The sequence below is a fragment of the Aphis gossypii genome, chromosome 1, assembly GCF_020184175.1.
Source record: "Aphis gossypii isolate Hap1 chromosome 1, ASM2018417v2, whole genome shotgun sequence".
Taxonomy (NCBI): Eukaryota; Metazoa; Arthropoda; class Insecta; order Hemiptera; family Aphididae; genus Aphis; species Aphis gossypii.
The window spans coordinates 7,905,436-7,922,843 of record NC_065530.1 but is presented as its reverse complement, the minus strand read 5'-3'; the positions used below and the strand labels follow the sequence as shown (position 1 = coordinate 7,922,843).

The following is a 17,408-nucleotide window of genomic DNA, read 5'->3' as shown; positions in this document are numbered from 1 at the left end:
GTTAAATATTCTACTACATTTTTTATAAATTTTTTTAGTGTATACTATATTTTACTGGAGAGACAGAAACCATTAAATTTAGTAAAGTGAAAATTATTTGTATTTTAAATGAAAACAGGCAACACAGAGTTATAAAAGCAAATTGATTTCATACACGTTACACATGCAATCACCTTAAAAAACGAACAAAACGTCATTCCGCAAACCACTAATGATGTCAAACATATTTTTATACTAGTAAACTATACGATGGATATTTTTTGAACCTTGAGCAAAAGTTCCAATTTGATTGAACACACTACGATCTTCTTCGGCTTCGCGCAGTCTATCTTTTTCTAAACTTTCAACAATTTCATTGCGCCTTTCAACAACTTCAACCAATCTATTGAAAAAAATAATATATTTTAAAAACAGTTTAGTATTTTATATATTTATATTGATTATTGACACAAACCTTCGGATAAGTTCTTCTTCTCGTGCTTTTTCTGTATCTGTTTTAGTGTGGTCAGGCTTAGACATTAATACGCGTATTTGGTATTCTAATTCAGCATGTTCTTCTTCAAAGTTATGTTGCTTTCGCCTAAAAATAATTTTTTGTTAGAAAGGTACATTGTAATTGTTTTATCAAAATAGATACATACAGGTACATAAGTTCAGCATGTTTTCTGAACAATTCATTTTTTTCATTAACTAATTCAAACAATTGTAACACCATTTCTTCTACATCAACATTGTTCAAATCTTAAACAGAATAAATAAAATAATAAATGTATTAATAGATTATTTACATAATATAATTCTATATACATACCTTCATTACACTTTAATCTTATATCTTTTTCTAATTTAACTCCTTGTCTCTCAAGCTCTTGCTGTTTTATTTCAATATCTAACAACTCTTGTTTAATATCTTCCATAGGCATAGGTTTAATTCGTCTTCTTTGTGGTATTGGACACTGAGGAGCTGGTCCTTTCTTTCTTTTCCATTTCCCATGTGTGCTCTTGTGTAATCTGTATCGTTCCTGGTTAGTGGTTGATGATGGTTCACTTCCACTACAACTGGAGTCTTCTAAACTGTTAGGAGACGACATATGCATATTATTTGAGTATTCAATGTTTCCAAGAGATAGTCTTGATACTGGAGGTGGTGGAGCTGGTTTCTTTTTTCGAGGAGTATTTGAATAGGAAGATATACTCGAAGCGCTACTTTGCTTACGATGGGTTTGATATCGTGGTTTCAATATAGGAGACAAAACCGTCCTAAAATAAAAATATAATTATATTAGTTTTAATCAAGAAGTTTTAAAGTTGTGACATAATAAACTGTGTCATTGTGTTCAAATAAAAAATAACATTGTAACATAATAAGAATCATACTAAATAATAAAATGCATGTAACATAACAGACAAATGTATAATATATAATTATTAGATAAAAGTTATTAATTAAGCAAAAATTGAGAAATTAATTGTATTTCTGTGATATTAATTATTCAATAAACATAAATAACCTTTTAATTGTTTGAATAGCTTTATTTATAAGAATAAAGAGTGCCAATTTATTATAAGTACCAAGGTAATAAAAAAATAAAACATAATGTTTTTTAAGAAATTATTAAGAATATTCAAAATTAAAAGTTAATAAAAACAACAATAACAGTTATAAATATCATTAAATAACACTGTTGCATATACAAATAATTATTTATTAATAATTACTGTGGCTATGGCAAATGGATTATAATTTATAACAAATGTTTTTACAATTTAAACTAAGTTTAAAAAAGTAATATTTATTTATAATTATTTGTTCTTTAAAATAATTTTTTCTTAGTAATTAATTAATTAATTAATTTTATGATGTAGGTGGAAAATCACATTAAATTATCAATTCATTATATACTGCTTATAATGTTTTTAGTGCAATTATATTATTTGTGTAACTTATAAAATATAATTTAAATTTAATCATCAAAGTATAAAACTAATATTTACAGTAATACAGTGAAAACTAATAGAAAAATTACTCTAAAATATATTATTAATTGTTAATTTTAATAAATAATTTTAATGAAATGAAAAACTATGAAAATACCTGAAAAATATCAAGTCATTCAAATCGAAATTTAAAGCAAAGATCTGTGATTAATAAAATTCAACATAAAAATCCTTACCTAGGTTTTGGTAATGGGGGCTGAGAAACAGGCTCGTTGTCATCTTCATCGCTCGAAAACGGATTCAAACTAACGTTTTTCTTAACTGAAAGTTCTTCGTCTTCGAAATCGGATCCGAACGGATTTGTGCTATCATTCTTGTTATTGTTACCATCGTCCTCTTCGTCGTCGAAAGGATTTAAATTTTCAGGGTAATTGGTTTTTATCGGAGATTTAATTCTTTTTCTAGGACTAGGAACCGGTACCTCTTTATTACTCTCGTAATAATCCATTTTAAGCAGCTTGTTGGATAGGGTTTTTATCTCGTAATCTTCCGGGGATTCAAGCTGCTCTTCGGCCGGGGCTTTACTAGCCGGAGGAAGTTCGAGGACTTGTTTCAGATCATCCGATATCGGCGGGATCTGAACGTGTTTTAGTGGTTCGACCACTATTTCGTCGTCGGGTCGTTTTGAATCGTCCGACAACGGCAGAGTAGGTGACGACTCGACGACGACGGGCGGACCACCGACGTCGGGCAATTGGTCGGATACGACAACAGCAGCAGTATCATTGTCCGTCACTCGATCGTCCGCCGACGACGGTGGCGGCAACGCCGATTCGCCATCCTCGTCGGCAACCACCGCCACTACGTCGGAAAGGGTTTCGCGACTGCCGGTGACGCTTGCCGAGGTTTTCGCGTCACTCGACTCTTTCTTGTCGCTGTCCACCACTACGCCGCTGTCGTTGTCGTCGCTGCACGTGACAGCAGACTTCTCGGCAGCGGCGGCGGCGGTAGTGGTCGTCAGAGGATCGACCATTTTGAGTGTGACCGGCCGCTGCGCCTTTTTCGACGCTTTCACGTCGTCTGTACAATCGGCGGCGGCCAGCGTTTCGAATAGCGCACGGCGATCGCCGACCAACGACGGTTGCTGCGACTGTGGCGTCGTCGTAGCCGCCGTCGTCGACGACACGGTCGGCGACACCGTCCGCTCTTCGTCCGGGCACGTTTCGCAGCAATACTTGCCGTCCTGCGTCTCGTAATAGTTCGCAACGCTCAGCAGGGCGGAGCACCGGGCGCACTTGAAACACGTCCGGTGGAATAGGTGACCAGAGATGAGCAGACGTTGGGCTAGGAACACGGACTGGTTGCACACTCTACAACCGCCAACGCCTGCGCCCAACTGAAACAGACGCAAAACAAATATAGCGCTCTGACCGGAATAATAATAACGTATATGGGCTATAGGAAGAACTAGTAGGGCTGCGACAGGTAAATATAAAATAATTAGCGAGATACTTTGTTTTTTTTTTTTTTTAATTACGAAGAACACCTCGCAGGGTATTCTCATAAAACTATAAATATGGATTAATATTACTTGCTTTATATTTACTTTTTTTAATGATGTACATATTTATAAAACATGCATTGCACAAGCAAAAATTAAATGTGTGCTAGGAATATTATTTATCATAGAAAACATTCTAGTTATTTTAAAATGCTCTAACGTCCAAAACCAGCTTAAACTAGTTAATAAAAAATTATTATTATATGAATCACATCAAAACTTAATCAAAAATCAAAAATTATTTTTTACCTAGCAAAATACTTGTTCGAATTTTAACTTTTGAAACTAAAAACGAAAAATAAATTAGCATCGTATAGTGATGATTAATTCATTTAATTTCAATGATTCATCGTGAAGTACTTTAATAAATGCATAGGTACCTAGTGTATACAATATACATAATATTATAAACATAAAAATAATTATAAAATTATGTCTTAATATTTTTAATTTAATAAAATAGCACCGAAAGGTTAGGTTAAATATGTAAGTACTATGTATTAGGTAGGTATATTGTACTACTAAAAATAATTTTAAAAACGTATTATAATATATTTCAACCAACTAAATGTTCTAAATTAATACTGTAATCATGAGAAAAACTTACTTTTAGTCCTAATAACATTTTAATTCTCGACGTGATTAAACATTTTATATTTAACAGATAATTTAAAACCTATTATTATGATAAAAAATGTAAACGAATAATCACTGTAAAGTGAAACACTGAACTAATGACACTAATCTGAATATTCCGTTAGGTATAGGTATATTTATTATTTTATCTAATTATTGTATAATTAATTAAGCTATTGAAAATAAATTACTACAAACAAAAACTCACTGTGGTAATAATTGCAACCTATAAGTGAGAACATTAGGTAGAATCGACAACTGACAAGGTCACAAGTTAACCATAAGAAACGATAAACCGCAGTAAATTTAATGTAATGACGTTTAAAACAGTTATAATTAAGTATTCAACTATAAATAAAAATGTTTAAGATACCATTGGCTATATATGTATTTTCTAAACATAGACAACGGTAGACATTAAAGTTGATTTTAAACAATGACAGCCAATGAAAAAACTTAAATAAAATAATATTTTTGATTTACAAACATTTGACTTGTTGACTTTTGGTCAATATTTGTTAACGAATGGTATGACTTGTTATAAAAACACGTTGACTTTTACCTATGAGTCATTTTACAATCGGAACTGGGTGTGAAATCACCACGCCTTGTTTGCTATTGTATTGTCTTTCTCTGTACACGAACTTTATCTATTATTCAAATTAGCATATACTAAACGATGATGAACATTGCATTTGAATATCATATGGAATATAGATACGTAATAATGATATTACAATTCTATAGTACGATTTATCAAACGTGTCAGAAGTTTTAAAAATTAAGAATAATACTTACACATATTCAGTGTTATAAAATTAATATTCACTGAGATTTGCTCGAATTTGTTCAGAACTATTTTTTAAGTTAAAATGTAATTTATCCTTTTAACGTAAAATTGAAAGGCCCCCATCATTACAATGGGGTACTACATTTCTTTGAAATCGCCACTTTAAAAAGTCGTAGAAGGTATCTAATATTTTTATACAAATTAAAATAAACAAAATAGACTGTCCTATAATTTGAATTTTACAATTAATTTTAAAAATTAAAAATAATAATTCTTTTAACATACTGATAAAAATAACTTCTCACTCGCGAATATTTTCACGTCTGTTGGTTATTTGGACTGTTTAGATTTATCTTACTGTAACCTTAGGGTACCTACATTAGTGTTTAATGATATTAAACAATTTTTTTAAGCCAAGATACTGTTAAATTTTTTGTTATTTGATAAGTCAGTTTGTATTATATTATGTAAGTACATTTTTACTTATATTATCTTTTGTTGTTACCATGTTTTTCAACAGGTACGGTTCAAATTATTATTTTTATTGTAAATAAAATTTTTCCTTACAAATAAATTAATCACTAACGTATATAAAAAAAAATATGAACATTAAACATGACTAACATGAGTAAATTACAATATAAAAATACTGTTATCGAACACATCTACGCGATTATAAGTTAAAAGCTTTAGAATACAATAATTCAATAGAATATTTCTAGCAAGATTTAATTGCTTTTTCAGATTCATAATTATGAATAATTATTGATTACTATTTTAAATTATGAAGAAATAATGATAATAATGTACGAGCTTAACTAAGAAGCCATTGAGATTAACTTACAATTAGTTGGACTTTTAGAAATTGAATAACTACCGAAACGTCTGAAACTACCCAATTCAAGTCACTTAAATGCCATTAACATTTAGAAGAACCAATTATTATTTATTTATTATATTTATAATATATTTATAAACAAAAAAAGAATGAGCGAAATCGGTCAAGGCATTGTTGAGTTATGCGCGTACATACAAAAAGGTGGTTCTATTTTATATAGTAGTATAGATAAATAGTTACCTATACATTCTAATAAAAACAAAAATAATAAATAAATGTAATTATAGTAACAAGTGGAATATATTATAATACATCCTATTATACTATTACCATCAAATAAATACTTTGAAATAAATGAATTGTAAGAATTGACTAAGCAATTCTTTACAATACCATAAAGTGAATTAAATTGTGGTATAATTACATAGCTAATTATACATTTTAAACGTTTCCAATGATTGTCTAACTTATCAAAATTAATTCTCTTAAGTTAAAAATTATAATATTCAAAATAATATAAAAAAATAACAAAAATAGTATAATACTTTTTTTTTAAATAATTGTAGACAGAACACAGATCAATGGAACAGGATAGCTGTGAAGTAAGAAACATAAATCGTACATTGTTCTCAACGGTGCAAGCCAATGTTATTTAAAAAGTTATTAATACATTTGAGCATAATAAAATAAACACATTTTAAAAATGATTCTAATCTGAGATTAGATCAAAAATAATTATTTATCCAACAAAGTATTTAATTTAAAAATAAATATTCATTTTCTGTTGAAGCTATCATCAAAATTTACTTAAGCAAATCTACACATGCAGTTTAAAATCTACAAAAACTTTCACCACACAACCCAAAGCATAATTTAATTTAAAAATTATATATATATTATACATACATACATATAATATAATATATATACATGTATATATTTTACCTTCTAGCAGTAGATCTCAGGCTTATAAGACCCCATAAGATCCAAGCTGTCCTCCTGGACAATACAAATAAATAAACATAAGAATAACGATCTGTTTGGGTTATGTATAAATAATAAAATTAAAATATAGTACATTTTGACGTAATAAATTGTTAACACTATGCATTCAAACTTAATAAAAAATAAATAATAACAAATTATAAAAATAATAAATTTAAAGCTTATTATTCTCACAAACATTAAGAATAAATAAAAAATTTAAAATATATATATACAGATAACCATAATAACATGTCAAACAAATTAAATAGGTAACAAATTAAAATTCATTTACATTTCAAATAAAATATTTAAAATATTATTTAACAAACAATTATAACTACAATTTGTTACGTCAAAAAATGACAAAAATACACAAAGAAATGTTTTCATTCTAGGTTAAGTTGCAAATATACCTAACTCTTAAAACACATATTCTAACTTTTTGATTTTTAAATTAAACAAAACATATGTATCAACAATCAACCACATTTTATTAAAATTATCTTAACTTATACAGAGCTTATCTTTGATCAAACAACACTCGTAATTTTAAAATCTATTAACATTTTTGGAAATAGTTTTTTTACATATTTTTCAGTAATTACTATTTCAAAACAAAACATACATTTTTAATTTAATATTCTGAAGCAAAATATATTTTAGAGTATTTAAATACACAAAACTCAAAATTCGGACGAGCAGTTTATGATTTATAAGTTATAACTAAGTATTTAAAATTTAGGCGAGCGGAATAGGAGACTAACATTTTACAGAGTAGGTATGCTCATTGCTCATATCACTCCACTTCACTCCCATAAACTTAGGTACTAACTACAAATACTAACCTCATCAACTATTTTAGATTTTTATAAATCGAAATACTTCCAAAAATATTCTACTCCGAAGTATTAAATTAAAAGTGTATATTATTATTCAAAAAAGTTAAAAAATAAAATAAAATTATAACTACAAATTTTTTTTTATTTTATTTTGACTAGAAATTGTGAGGAAAAATATATTCAATAACGTTAATAAAATTTAAAATAATGAGTGTTACTCAATAAATGAATCACTCAGTATATTATGTAATTTCTTATTAAGAACTTTATAACAATTTTATTCTTTAATAAATATTTGAAGGTTTTATATTTTGTTTTTAAAATCGCGTAGTAGATATTATCTAAGCAAAAACTAGCAAACTAAATTTGATACCTTAATGTGCCTTCTCTTAAATATATGAAAAGTATTCTATTATATATTTTAATCCACCTACTCAAGTGGTCTGTAAATGAGGTAAACAACTTAAACTTTCTTAAATAAAAGAGGTTTATATCAAAATAATGAATTTTTATGAAGTTTACTGTTTATTTCATAAACAATAATTTAAAAAATGTAATTTAGTTGTTTTATTTTTTTCGTCAATTTATTTTAGTCAAACACTTTAAATCATAATTAACCATAAAAGTTCTCTGGAAATGTTCGATCATGATAATATAATATATGCTGAGAACTTATTTTAATTATTTTACTTAAAATACATATTATAAATTACTTATAATACACAACACATGAAAATGTATAAATTATAACTTTTTAAAGTAATAAAATATAATAAATTATAAAAGTTGTATAGTACTATAATATATAGAATGTGAAAAACTGGAAAACGCACAAAACACAGGGTGGTATTATCAGCCGTATTCAATTATACCGCATTCGGAAAAACATTCCACAGAATTAAAAAATAAAATGTTTACTCTAATAATGGCAAAAGCTAATGATTAATAATTATTTAACACATTTATCAAATAATTTTCCTATTAAAAAATTACGAAATAAAATAAAAGTTTTCACCTTTGTTGGAGCATTTTGACCGGATCCTGTGTTAGTTCTGGGCCGTTCAACTGTGGTTGGCGATTCAGGTGATGTTTTCACAGGCGTTGTAGCTATATAGAAAATAAAATACATTAATAATAAGAAGAGACACAAACGAAATCATAATCAAAACTGAAAGACGAAGTCAAAGAAACTAACTGCAGTAGGCAGTATAGTAGCTATAGGTACTATAACGGCGGACAATAGCGAGTGGTGTGCGGGGTGGGCATAATAATGAATTAAGACGCGTGGAAGTCAAACTAAGTTAGAAAAATACATTTTATTATTCTGTGAGCACAACATATAATTGGTTGCATCCTGGATTTGCCAATGAAAGATTAGCACTGTTATATATGACTAATAAACATTGACTATAAATCAATTTAATTCTAATTTTCTTGACAGTTTAACCAAGATATTAACAAGTAAAATAAGTAACGAAGAATAACACAACTATCAAAACAAGAAGAAAATAGTAACTAACTAATTTACCTATTTATTTTTATAAATATAACATTGCAACAGTAAAGACCACGAAAAAAAAACCATAAACTTAAAAAATAATTGAAAAATATTAGTCATATTTTCTACTTTTTAATAATAAATTAATATTACGTATATATATTCTTTCAAAGAATCAAAACTACAATCGAATTTAATATAATATACTTAATAATTTTCACCTATTATTATTTGTCATTAATATTTCAAGATCATACTTTTACCGATTAATAACAACCATGTTAAGAATTAATACCTATAATAAGTCTCATTGTTTCTGAACTTCATAAAATGTATCATAACAAAAATAAAATAACAAATTTTTTTTTTTTTAATAAATTACGAAATATACGATCTATAGGTATCTAAAGACATGATAAGAATATGTGCGATGTGCCAAAATAATTTAAGAAACATGAATAGGGTGAGGGAAGAAACCATCCAGTGATCGCACTTTTTTTTGCTTAAATATATATGTATATTATATATATTTTATTTTATTTTACTTTTAATTTATTATTATTATTTTAAATTATTAAAATAAGTAAAATAAAGTTACGTAAGTAATAATAAGTACGTAATTTCTATTAAAACGTGATCTTCATTTTACTTTTATAATGAATTAAATAACAATAAAAACTGTTCTAGTTACGAAATGCGTGGTGATAATAATTGTACAGCATAAACTTGCAATCATTTAGAGCTCACAACAAGACATTTTAAATATATATATATAAATATTTTTTTTTTAGGTCATTCAAACAATTAGTAGTTGAAAATCGGTAGTAGGTATAGTAGTAGAATTAGAGAAAACAGTGGTAGTAGTATCGCCAATGTGTAATATAAACTGTTTGATTGTTTAACTCCGTGGACCGAACACGAACACGAATTAAATTTACAAACTGGTGGTCAAAAGGTTAAACACTAAAAAAGAATAACCTCATACGAGGGTCAAATTATCAAAACGACTTACGGAACAAAAAAAAAAATGAGAGAATGTTTTTCGTCCATTTTTTTCTAATCGGCTAGTATAATACGAGTAAATTGGAATGTAGCCAAAATTCAAATTTTGAAGCCACGGTTAGATGATTTACCAAAACCTGTTTTCCTACAGAAGGACATTATTTAAGTGATCTGCGTTAGGACCGTATCAGACAACGTTAGTTTTGCACAGTTGTGTTACGGTATACAAAACAACGTTGATCTTGTATAATCTTCAAAATCAAGTAACATAATATGCTGATAATATTTTTTCTAGTACATTATATGCCATATAATACAAAATATTATGCCAAAGTCATTGCAATTGTGGAAATGTGTGGAAAGGGCAAATCTAAAATCACTATCAGTGAAAGTTTCTCATTGGGATCAACGCGCACATGTGACCTTAATAAATTATAAACAGTGTTGCGAGAACCGGTTTTCATGTCTCTATCACACTCGATGTCTTTCTCCTGTTATACGTCGAGTTGCCAAACGGCACTACTAAGTTAATCAGCACTGTGCATACATACTGGCCTAATTATAGAAATGTTTTTAACTCCACCTATAATAATCTGCGTTTCATGATTTTTCAAAGGTTACGGCTACTGACCCAGTGAAGATCACGATCAATTACAAAATATTCGTATAGATCTAATCAAAGTCAGGGTATAACAATTAATATTTCGAATTAATTTATACGTTTAACTAAACGTTATTAAGCTAAATAATTTCAACTGTCAACAACTCATAAAATATGTACTACAACTTTAAGGGAAAAACACTATTATACAAATTAAAATTATATATATTATATGGTTAGTACACTATTGTGTTGTTATTAAAAATACACTAAGAGAAACTAGTTTTTAAGCAATATTTGGATGAAACAGACATAACAATAATAAAATATATATATTTTAATACAGTTCACGTTGAAAGTAAAAATTTGACTTAAAATGTTCAGTATTATATTTTATCGCAAAAAAATAAATAATAAATAAAGATACATAAACAATTTCCATCATATTCACTTTTAATTATACCGTAGAAAATGGAATAATCAATAAATAATTAAATAATTAAATATAAGTTTATCATACATACTTGTAATTTAACTCAATCTTTAAGAGATAATTTTACCAGTTTATAATAACTACTAATAGGTTTTTATAACTCATTGGTGGTCTTTTTTAGGCCTTTCTATTAGACCTAGTCGATCACACGCACCCAATATAAACAGGTTTCCTACCACCGTTTCCGGCAAGCTAAACATACGTGCACGCATGCACCGCCTTCAAATTACCATCCTGTGTAGAAGAGTCTACTTAAGAAAATTATCAGGAAAAAATCACATAGTCACGACTTTATTTTTTTTCTTATATATTCATAGCACATGTCCAGTAGTAAAAAAAAACTATTGGCAATTTCGGAAAAGATTATGTAAATACTTTTTACATAATAACAAATCATTATGTAGGCAGTACTCGTATCTCGAGGTAGTCTTATAAAAATACAAAACTCAAACAATTATTAAGATAAGCTATTATATCAAACAAATTTAATTTTAAAAAAATGCAATAAGTAGTTACTGTGAAACTCATCATGTGACTTGTTTTATTAAAATTAAATTAAAAGCCTAATAATAAAATTAAATAAAATATTTGAAAAAATATGCTTGAACATCAATATCAAAAAAGTTAAATAAAAATTGTATAGACATATTGCTGTTAATAATTACCATGCTTTTAATTAGTTTTACAATAATATCGTAGAAAAAATATTAAAAAATGTCAAATAATTACCTTGTGATGAGAAAGTTTGGTAGAACTGTGATAAGTATGTTAATATCGATAATCTATCTGGTATTTCGACGCAAACCATGTCTTCTGGATCTAAAAGTGCAGGAATGCCCAAGTGATTTTCAGCAACTCGAAAAGCTAACTCATTGTTACCGTAAATATCATTTTTGTCTAAACTATTATAATCACTGAAAAAAACATATATTATTAATAAACATTTCATAAAATCTTATTTTTTCTTTTTTAAAATTACGAAAATTTTAAGATTAAACAAAATGGTATTTTTCCACGGTCATGATTTTCTATGATATGTGCGCTTCATTTTCTATGTATTGAAAAATTATTTTTCCTTGGGCAATTTTCTTTTCTATTTATTTCAAACATAAACCTCCCTGATGTTTTTGTTATGTTACATGCGTGTTTTGTTGTTATTATCTTTTTAGTTATTATTTAATAGGAGATGAGAAAAATACTCATTTCATGGGCATGAAAAATATGCTACAATAACCGAAGCGAATTAAAGATTTGAAACATATATATATACTATATACACACATTATACGTGATACTGAAGTTAAGCGACCTTGACTTCATCTTAACATATAAAGATAGTAAAAATATTGGCAGTCTACTAGACTAGAGAAAGGTTATTAATCTTTATATATACGATGATCTTTCTATTATGCTTTCCAATTTTAAATGTATTAATATATTATGTATTATAAGTTTGTTGTTACATTGTAAAAAAAAAGTATATATATTTTGTATTGTTTTTTTTTTATTATTATGTATTTAAATAAAAATATTAACTGATATTGCAATAGTATAGTTTCCATCAGAATTTTTAATTTACTTAATAGGTACAATATGACGTATAATATAACTGCGATACCACTGCATTTAATAACTATGAAATATAAATGGAGTAAGCTATAAATACCTTATTGCTCATTGTATAAAAAATTAAACTAAAGAATAATATTATGTTTATGCTAGTAACACAAGCAAAACATCCACTTTTATAAAGGTTTCCAAATTTAAGTAGTATTAATTTTGGATTTATTTTTGTGTATATATAATAATTAAACAAAGCATTACTATAGGTACCTAACTAAAAAGATAAAATATATTTAAATTTAAATTGAAGGGTTATGTTTTATAATTACAGAACAGCGTTTTTCACAAAATTAATAACAAAGTAACAATTTTACGTATTATAAAAACTTCAAATTTTATTGTGGAAGAGTTCTATGTATAACTCTATGTAGAAGTAAAATTACATAAAATAATGTAACATGAAAATATGTAAAAAAAATAATGAAACAATACATTATTAATATTTAATTTTAAAATATTAAAATACTTACATCAAATCAGGTCTAAAATGATGAATAAGAGCACAAAATGCAAGTCCGTCTTTCCACGAAGTAGACATATTTTCTATGGACACTCCATCATATCCTTGAGTCACTCGCTTACACCATAGTTCTAATGCTTTAGTGCCACGTCTTTCTCCCATTTTTCTTGTTTTAAAAACTGAAATAATATATACAAACTATAATTAAATATTTAAATAAAATTTTGGGGATAGCTATAATATGTCAACATAATGTAGGACGTAGGTAATTAGGAGTATAGTCTTTTAGATATTTGTATCGTTCTCAAAATTACTAAAATTACTAAAAAAAAAAATACATTTACAACTACTATACTCAATAAATTTAAAAAATTTAAATAACTAAAACATTTAATGACTAAAAATATTTTTTTGAATAAATATTTTTCCCACATAACCTAGAAAAGAAATAAATTGTAATTCATATAGGTATACATTTAAAACAGCAATTGGATATCGGGAAGTATAATAGATACATAAACTAACCTTCCAATTATTAGTCTAAAACAACAAAATATATAGGTACCTCGTACCTACTCCAACAACTTTAAGCGTATTTTTTCTAATGTGTTTATGATTAATAAATTTTGACAATTATAAGTAAATCTTATATTAAACTTAAGCAACAGATTTTCAAAATTAACTAAAATAGACAAATAATATAGTAGCTCAAAATTATACAACATATTCAATTGTAATATAATTTTAAAAAGTAATTGATTTTGATCAACCTATAATGAATCAATATGTGCCATACAACTTACAAATTACAACCTAAAAAGTTTCCTTTTAAATATATTAATACTTCAATCAGAATTTAACCTATATAACATTATATAGATAATGTATATAACTACATTTTATACAATGTCCAGCCTAAAAAATAAGCAATGTGAACTGTATATGATAGCTCATTAACAATTTTCCGTTTTTTTTCCAACGGTACCCGATTATTACATTGTGAATATAATAGATATAAAACGTTTGTTCTCTTGCGGTCAATACACACATATGTGAAGTGTATAGCGACTAGATTATATTGTTGTGAATCTTGCTGGACTTATTATATTTTTTTGTCGAACCCGTTTGACGACACAATGAAACTATACTCGCTTGTTATATAACGGATTATTATTTTATTTTTTAATTTAAAAAAAAGTATGTATAATGTACCTTAAAACACTGATATTGTAGAATTTTTTACGTTAATAGACGGCAGATAAAAATGTAGAGGTCAATAACATTAACAAATGTTTACAGCCAAATATATATAATTACAATAGATATTGTAACCTATATTTCAATAAGCATATAGATATTTACTATAAAAATAACTAAAATTTATTTACAAAATTAAGTTACAATATAATTTTTAATATAAAAAACCCCCTCAATTATTTTATAAAAAATAAAAATACGTTTTTTTTTTTAATCTGTACAAGGAATACTTATATAAACTGAAAAATTATTAATTGTGCATAACATTTTATATTAGTTTGCAATAGAATAGATAATAATAATATCAACAACTTATACATTTATTAATTATTTAGAATAGTTTTCGAAAAACTGAGAAAAATAATAAAATAACTCCCTAATTAGGCGAAATTTATAAAACACAAGAGCAAACTATTTTAGTAGCTTTTTTGTAATTTAGGAGATACCTAACAAATAAGAACTTACTTTTATAATATTTTGATTGATTGTTCATGTTTATTTTATGATTTAAATATAGTGTTCAATAAATAAAGAATATTTTATTGACCTTACAAACTACATTATGTTTACAAATCTCCAAGACGTGTTAAGTACATTATATAATTTTTTTTTACTAGGTCTTTAAATATCTTATGTCCAATAAGTTAAATACGATGTATTATGTACATATATTTTCTGCTTTAGTAGTGTAAAACAGAATATTACAAATTTGATAAGGCAATATAACAAGTTGGATATTAGTCATGTTTTATTTCATATATTACGTAGTTACATATACGTAAATAATCTATAGGGTATCTAAGGTACTTTTGCTTAAAAACCACAATATATATATGGCTTCCATACTTAAGAAATAACATTGATATATATTATACATAAACCATACTTCTAAAGTACCTTGCACACAATCTCTGTACCCTAACAACTATTTAATTTATGTGGCATATAAGAGAAATAATATATAAAATTAAAGTTTATTTCTTTTGAAATTAACTATCAGATAATATAGATTGATTATAGTTGAACGTTTTTAAAATTAAATTCAAACTCAAATTTTTTACAAGGCTAAATTTCTACAAGTTACCTTATACGGATTTAACGGATATCAGGATAAGTCCTTGGATCTTCTAAATATGGATAAATATAAATGAAAATAAAGTAAAGAAATTCATTTTAGTTACACTTTTATTCTGATTCTTTTTATATCTATGTTTCCATCAACTAGGTACTAAATACTTTATCTTAACATAATACGATGATACCATCATGTTATGCAGGAAACAAGAAAAAACTATCGAAACAATTATTCTAACTATACGCATTATGGTAAATAATATTAAAAATAACAAAATATATTATTTAACAGTTCAACACATAATATAAAATAGTACATATACATTAACCTACACCAAACTGAAATATAATAAGCAAAATTAGATTGAATATGTTATAATTTAAATACAATTATACATCTATTTTAAAATAACTGTACAATTTAAAAAGTCAGTTAAATTTACAAACATAATATACACTTATAATTATTTGCTCATTATACAATTTTCATCAATTAACATTTTAAAATTGATGTCTACCAACATAATGATAATAATAACTAATTTAAAAATAAAAAGTAAAAATTGTTTTAGTAAATATTTTGAAACTATATACCTATAATTTTAGAAAAATTATTATTTTTTTTTTTTACATAAATAATTGTGATAGTTAATTAGTATACCATAAGTACAAGTTGCACGCAAGAAATTGTTAGTGTGACTATAGAGAAAACATGTATGTATCAAGATCACATAAACGACCGGTTCCGAATGCATATATTATGATAGACGACTGGTTAACGGTCTAAAATAATGCGACTTTCCAGATGATGGCCAATTACTTTGATTTTGCATAGCGTATACATAGTATTTACAACTGTTTATAAAACATAAACATTTCCAATTTTGTTATAGAAATTTTAATTCTACGAGTATTAAAAACAATATCATGATTCATGACATTAATATAACTGCCATTTTATGTATAACATATTATACAATACACGGTAACAATATAATACACATTAAAACTTAACAGTATATAAACTTACATTCAATTATGATTATTTGAAAATTTAATATTAATAATATATTTTTTTTTAATTTTACGAATGAACGAAAAAACTATATACCAAAGTACATTTAATAATGTAATATAGTTATATTATAATACTTTATAATATAGGTAACTAATATTATGAGTTAAATATTCTTAGCCAAGCTATTGCTAAACCACTATTATTTAACGAGATATTAAAAAAAATTATTAAAATTTTGATTTATAAATGTATGTAAAGATAAATAGTAACACCTTCTTTATTTGAATATATATAATCGAAACACTTACATAAAGAAGATATATATATTTATTAATTATTATAACGCAATCTTATTTTAAATTTCAAATGATAACTATATAAACAATTAAACCATTTGTCATATGTATTATGTATACACTATACATGACTAAATACTTAAACTAACTAAACGTATTAATTTTCTTTAATAAGAACATTGTAAGGAAACAAATCAAATAATAATTTTCAAAATCCTAAGCATGTTACATCTTTGTTTCTAAAATACTTACAGCAAAACACTGAATGCATAATAATTTATAAACGACATGGGTATTATTATATTCGAATATAAAAAGATTAAACAATGAACAATTAATGATGATGGGGTTAAGTTTTAATAAAGCGAACAACTAGGATAAAAATTATTTATCGAGGCAATTATGGTAGGTACATGTATTGAAATCGTATTCAATTTCAAAACATAAGTATATTAGATATAAAAATCATTATTTATAAAATGTTTTATTATTATCTA

At 26.0% G+C, this 17,408-nt stretch overlaps 1 protein-coding gene across 3 annotated transcripts in view; it reads right to left on the bottom strand.

Moving 5' to 3' along the window:
- The window catches only part of LOC114119125 (MICAL-like protein 2), a 28,144-nt gene that overhangs the window by 2,052 nt on the left and 8,684 nt on the right, over positions 1 to 17,408 (bottom strand). Inside the window, exons 2-9 of one of the 3 annotated variants that reach the window (XR_003592002.2) lie at positions 13,277 to 13,445; positions 11,913 to 12,097; positions 8,605 to 8,696; positions 2,175 to 3,334; positions 812 to 1,260; positions 642 to 741; positions 455 to 580; positions 174 to 382 (exon numbers count right to left, since the gene is read on the bottom strand). Coding sequence is in view for 2 of the 3 variants with exons in the window: in XM_027980602.2 (XP_027836403.2) it covers positions 267 to 382; positions 455 to 580; positions 642 to 741; positions 812 to 1,260; positions 2,175 to 3,334; positions 8,605 to 8,696; positions 11,913 to 12,097; positions 13,277 to 13,428 (2,380 nt within the window). In the remaining variant the exon portion in view is untranslated. Of the gene's footprint in view, positions 1 to 173; positions 383 to 454; positions 581 to 641; positions 742 to 811; positions 1,261 to 2,174; positions 3,335 to 4,106; positions 4,238 to 8,604; positions 8,697 to 11,912; positions 12,098 to 13,276; positions 13,446 to 17,408 lie in introns of those variants that run through there. The other 2 variants (XM_027980602.2, XM_050201542.1) reach the window with 2 other exon arrangements.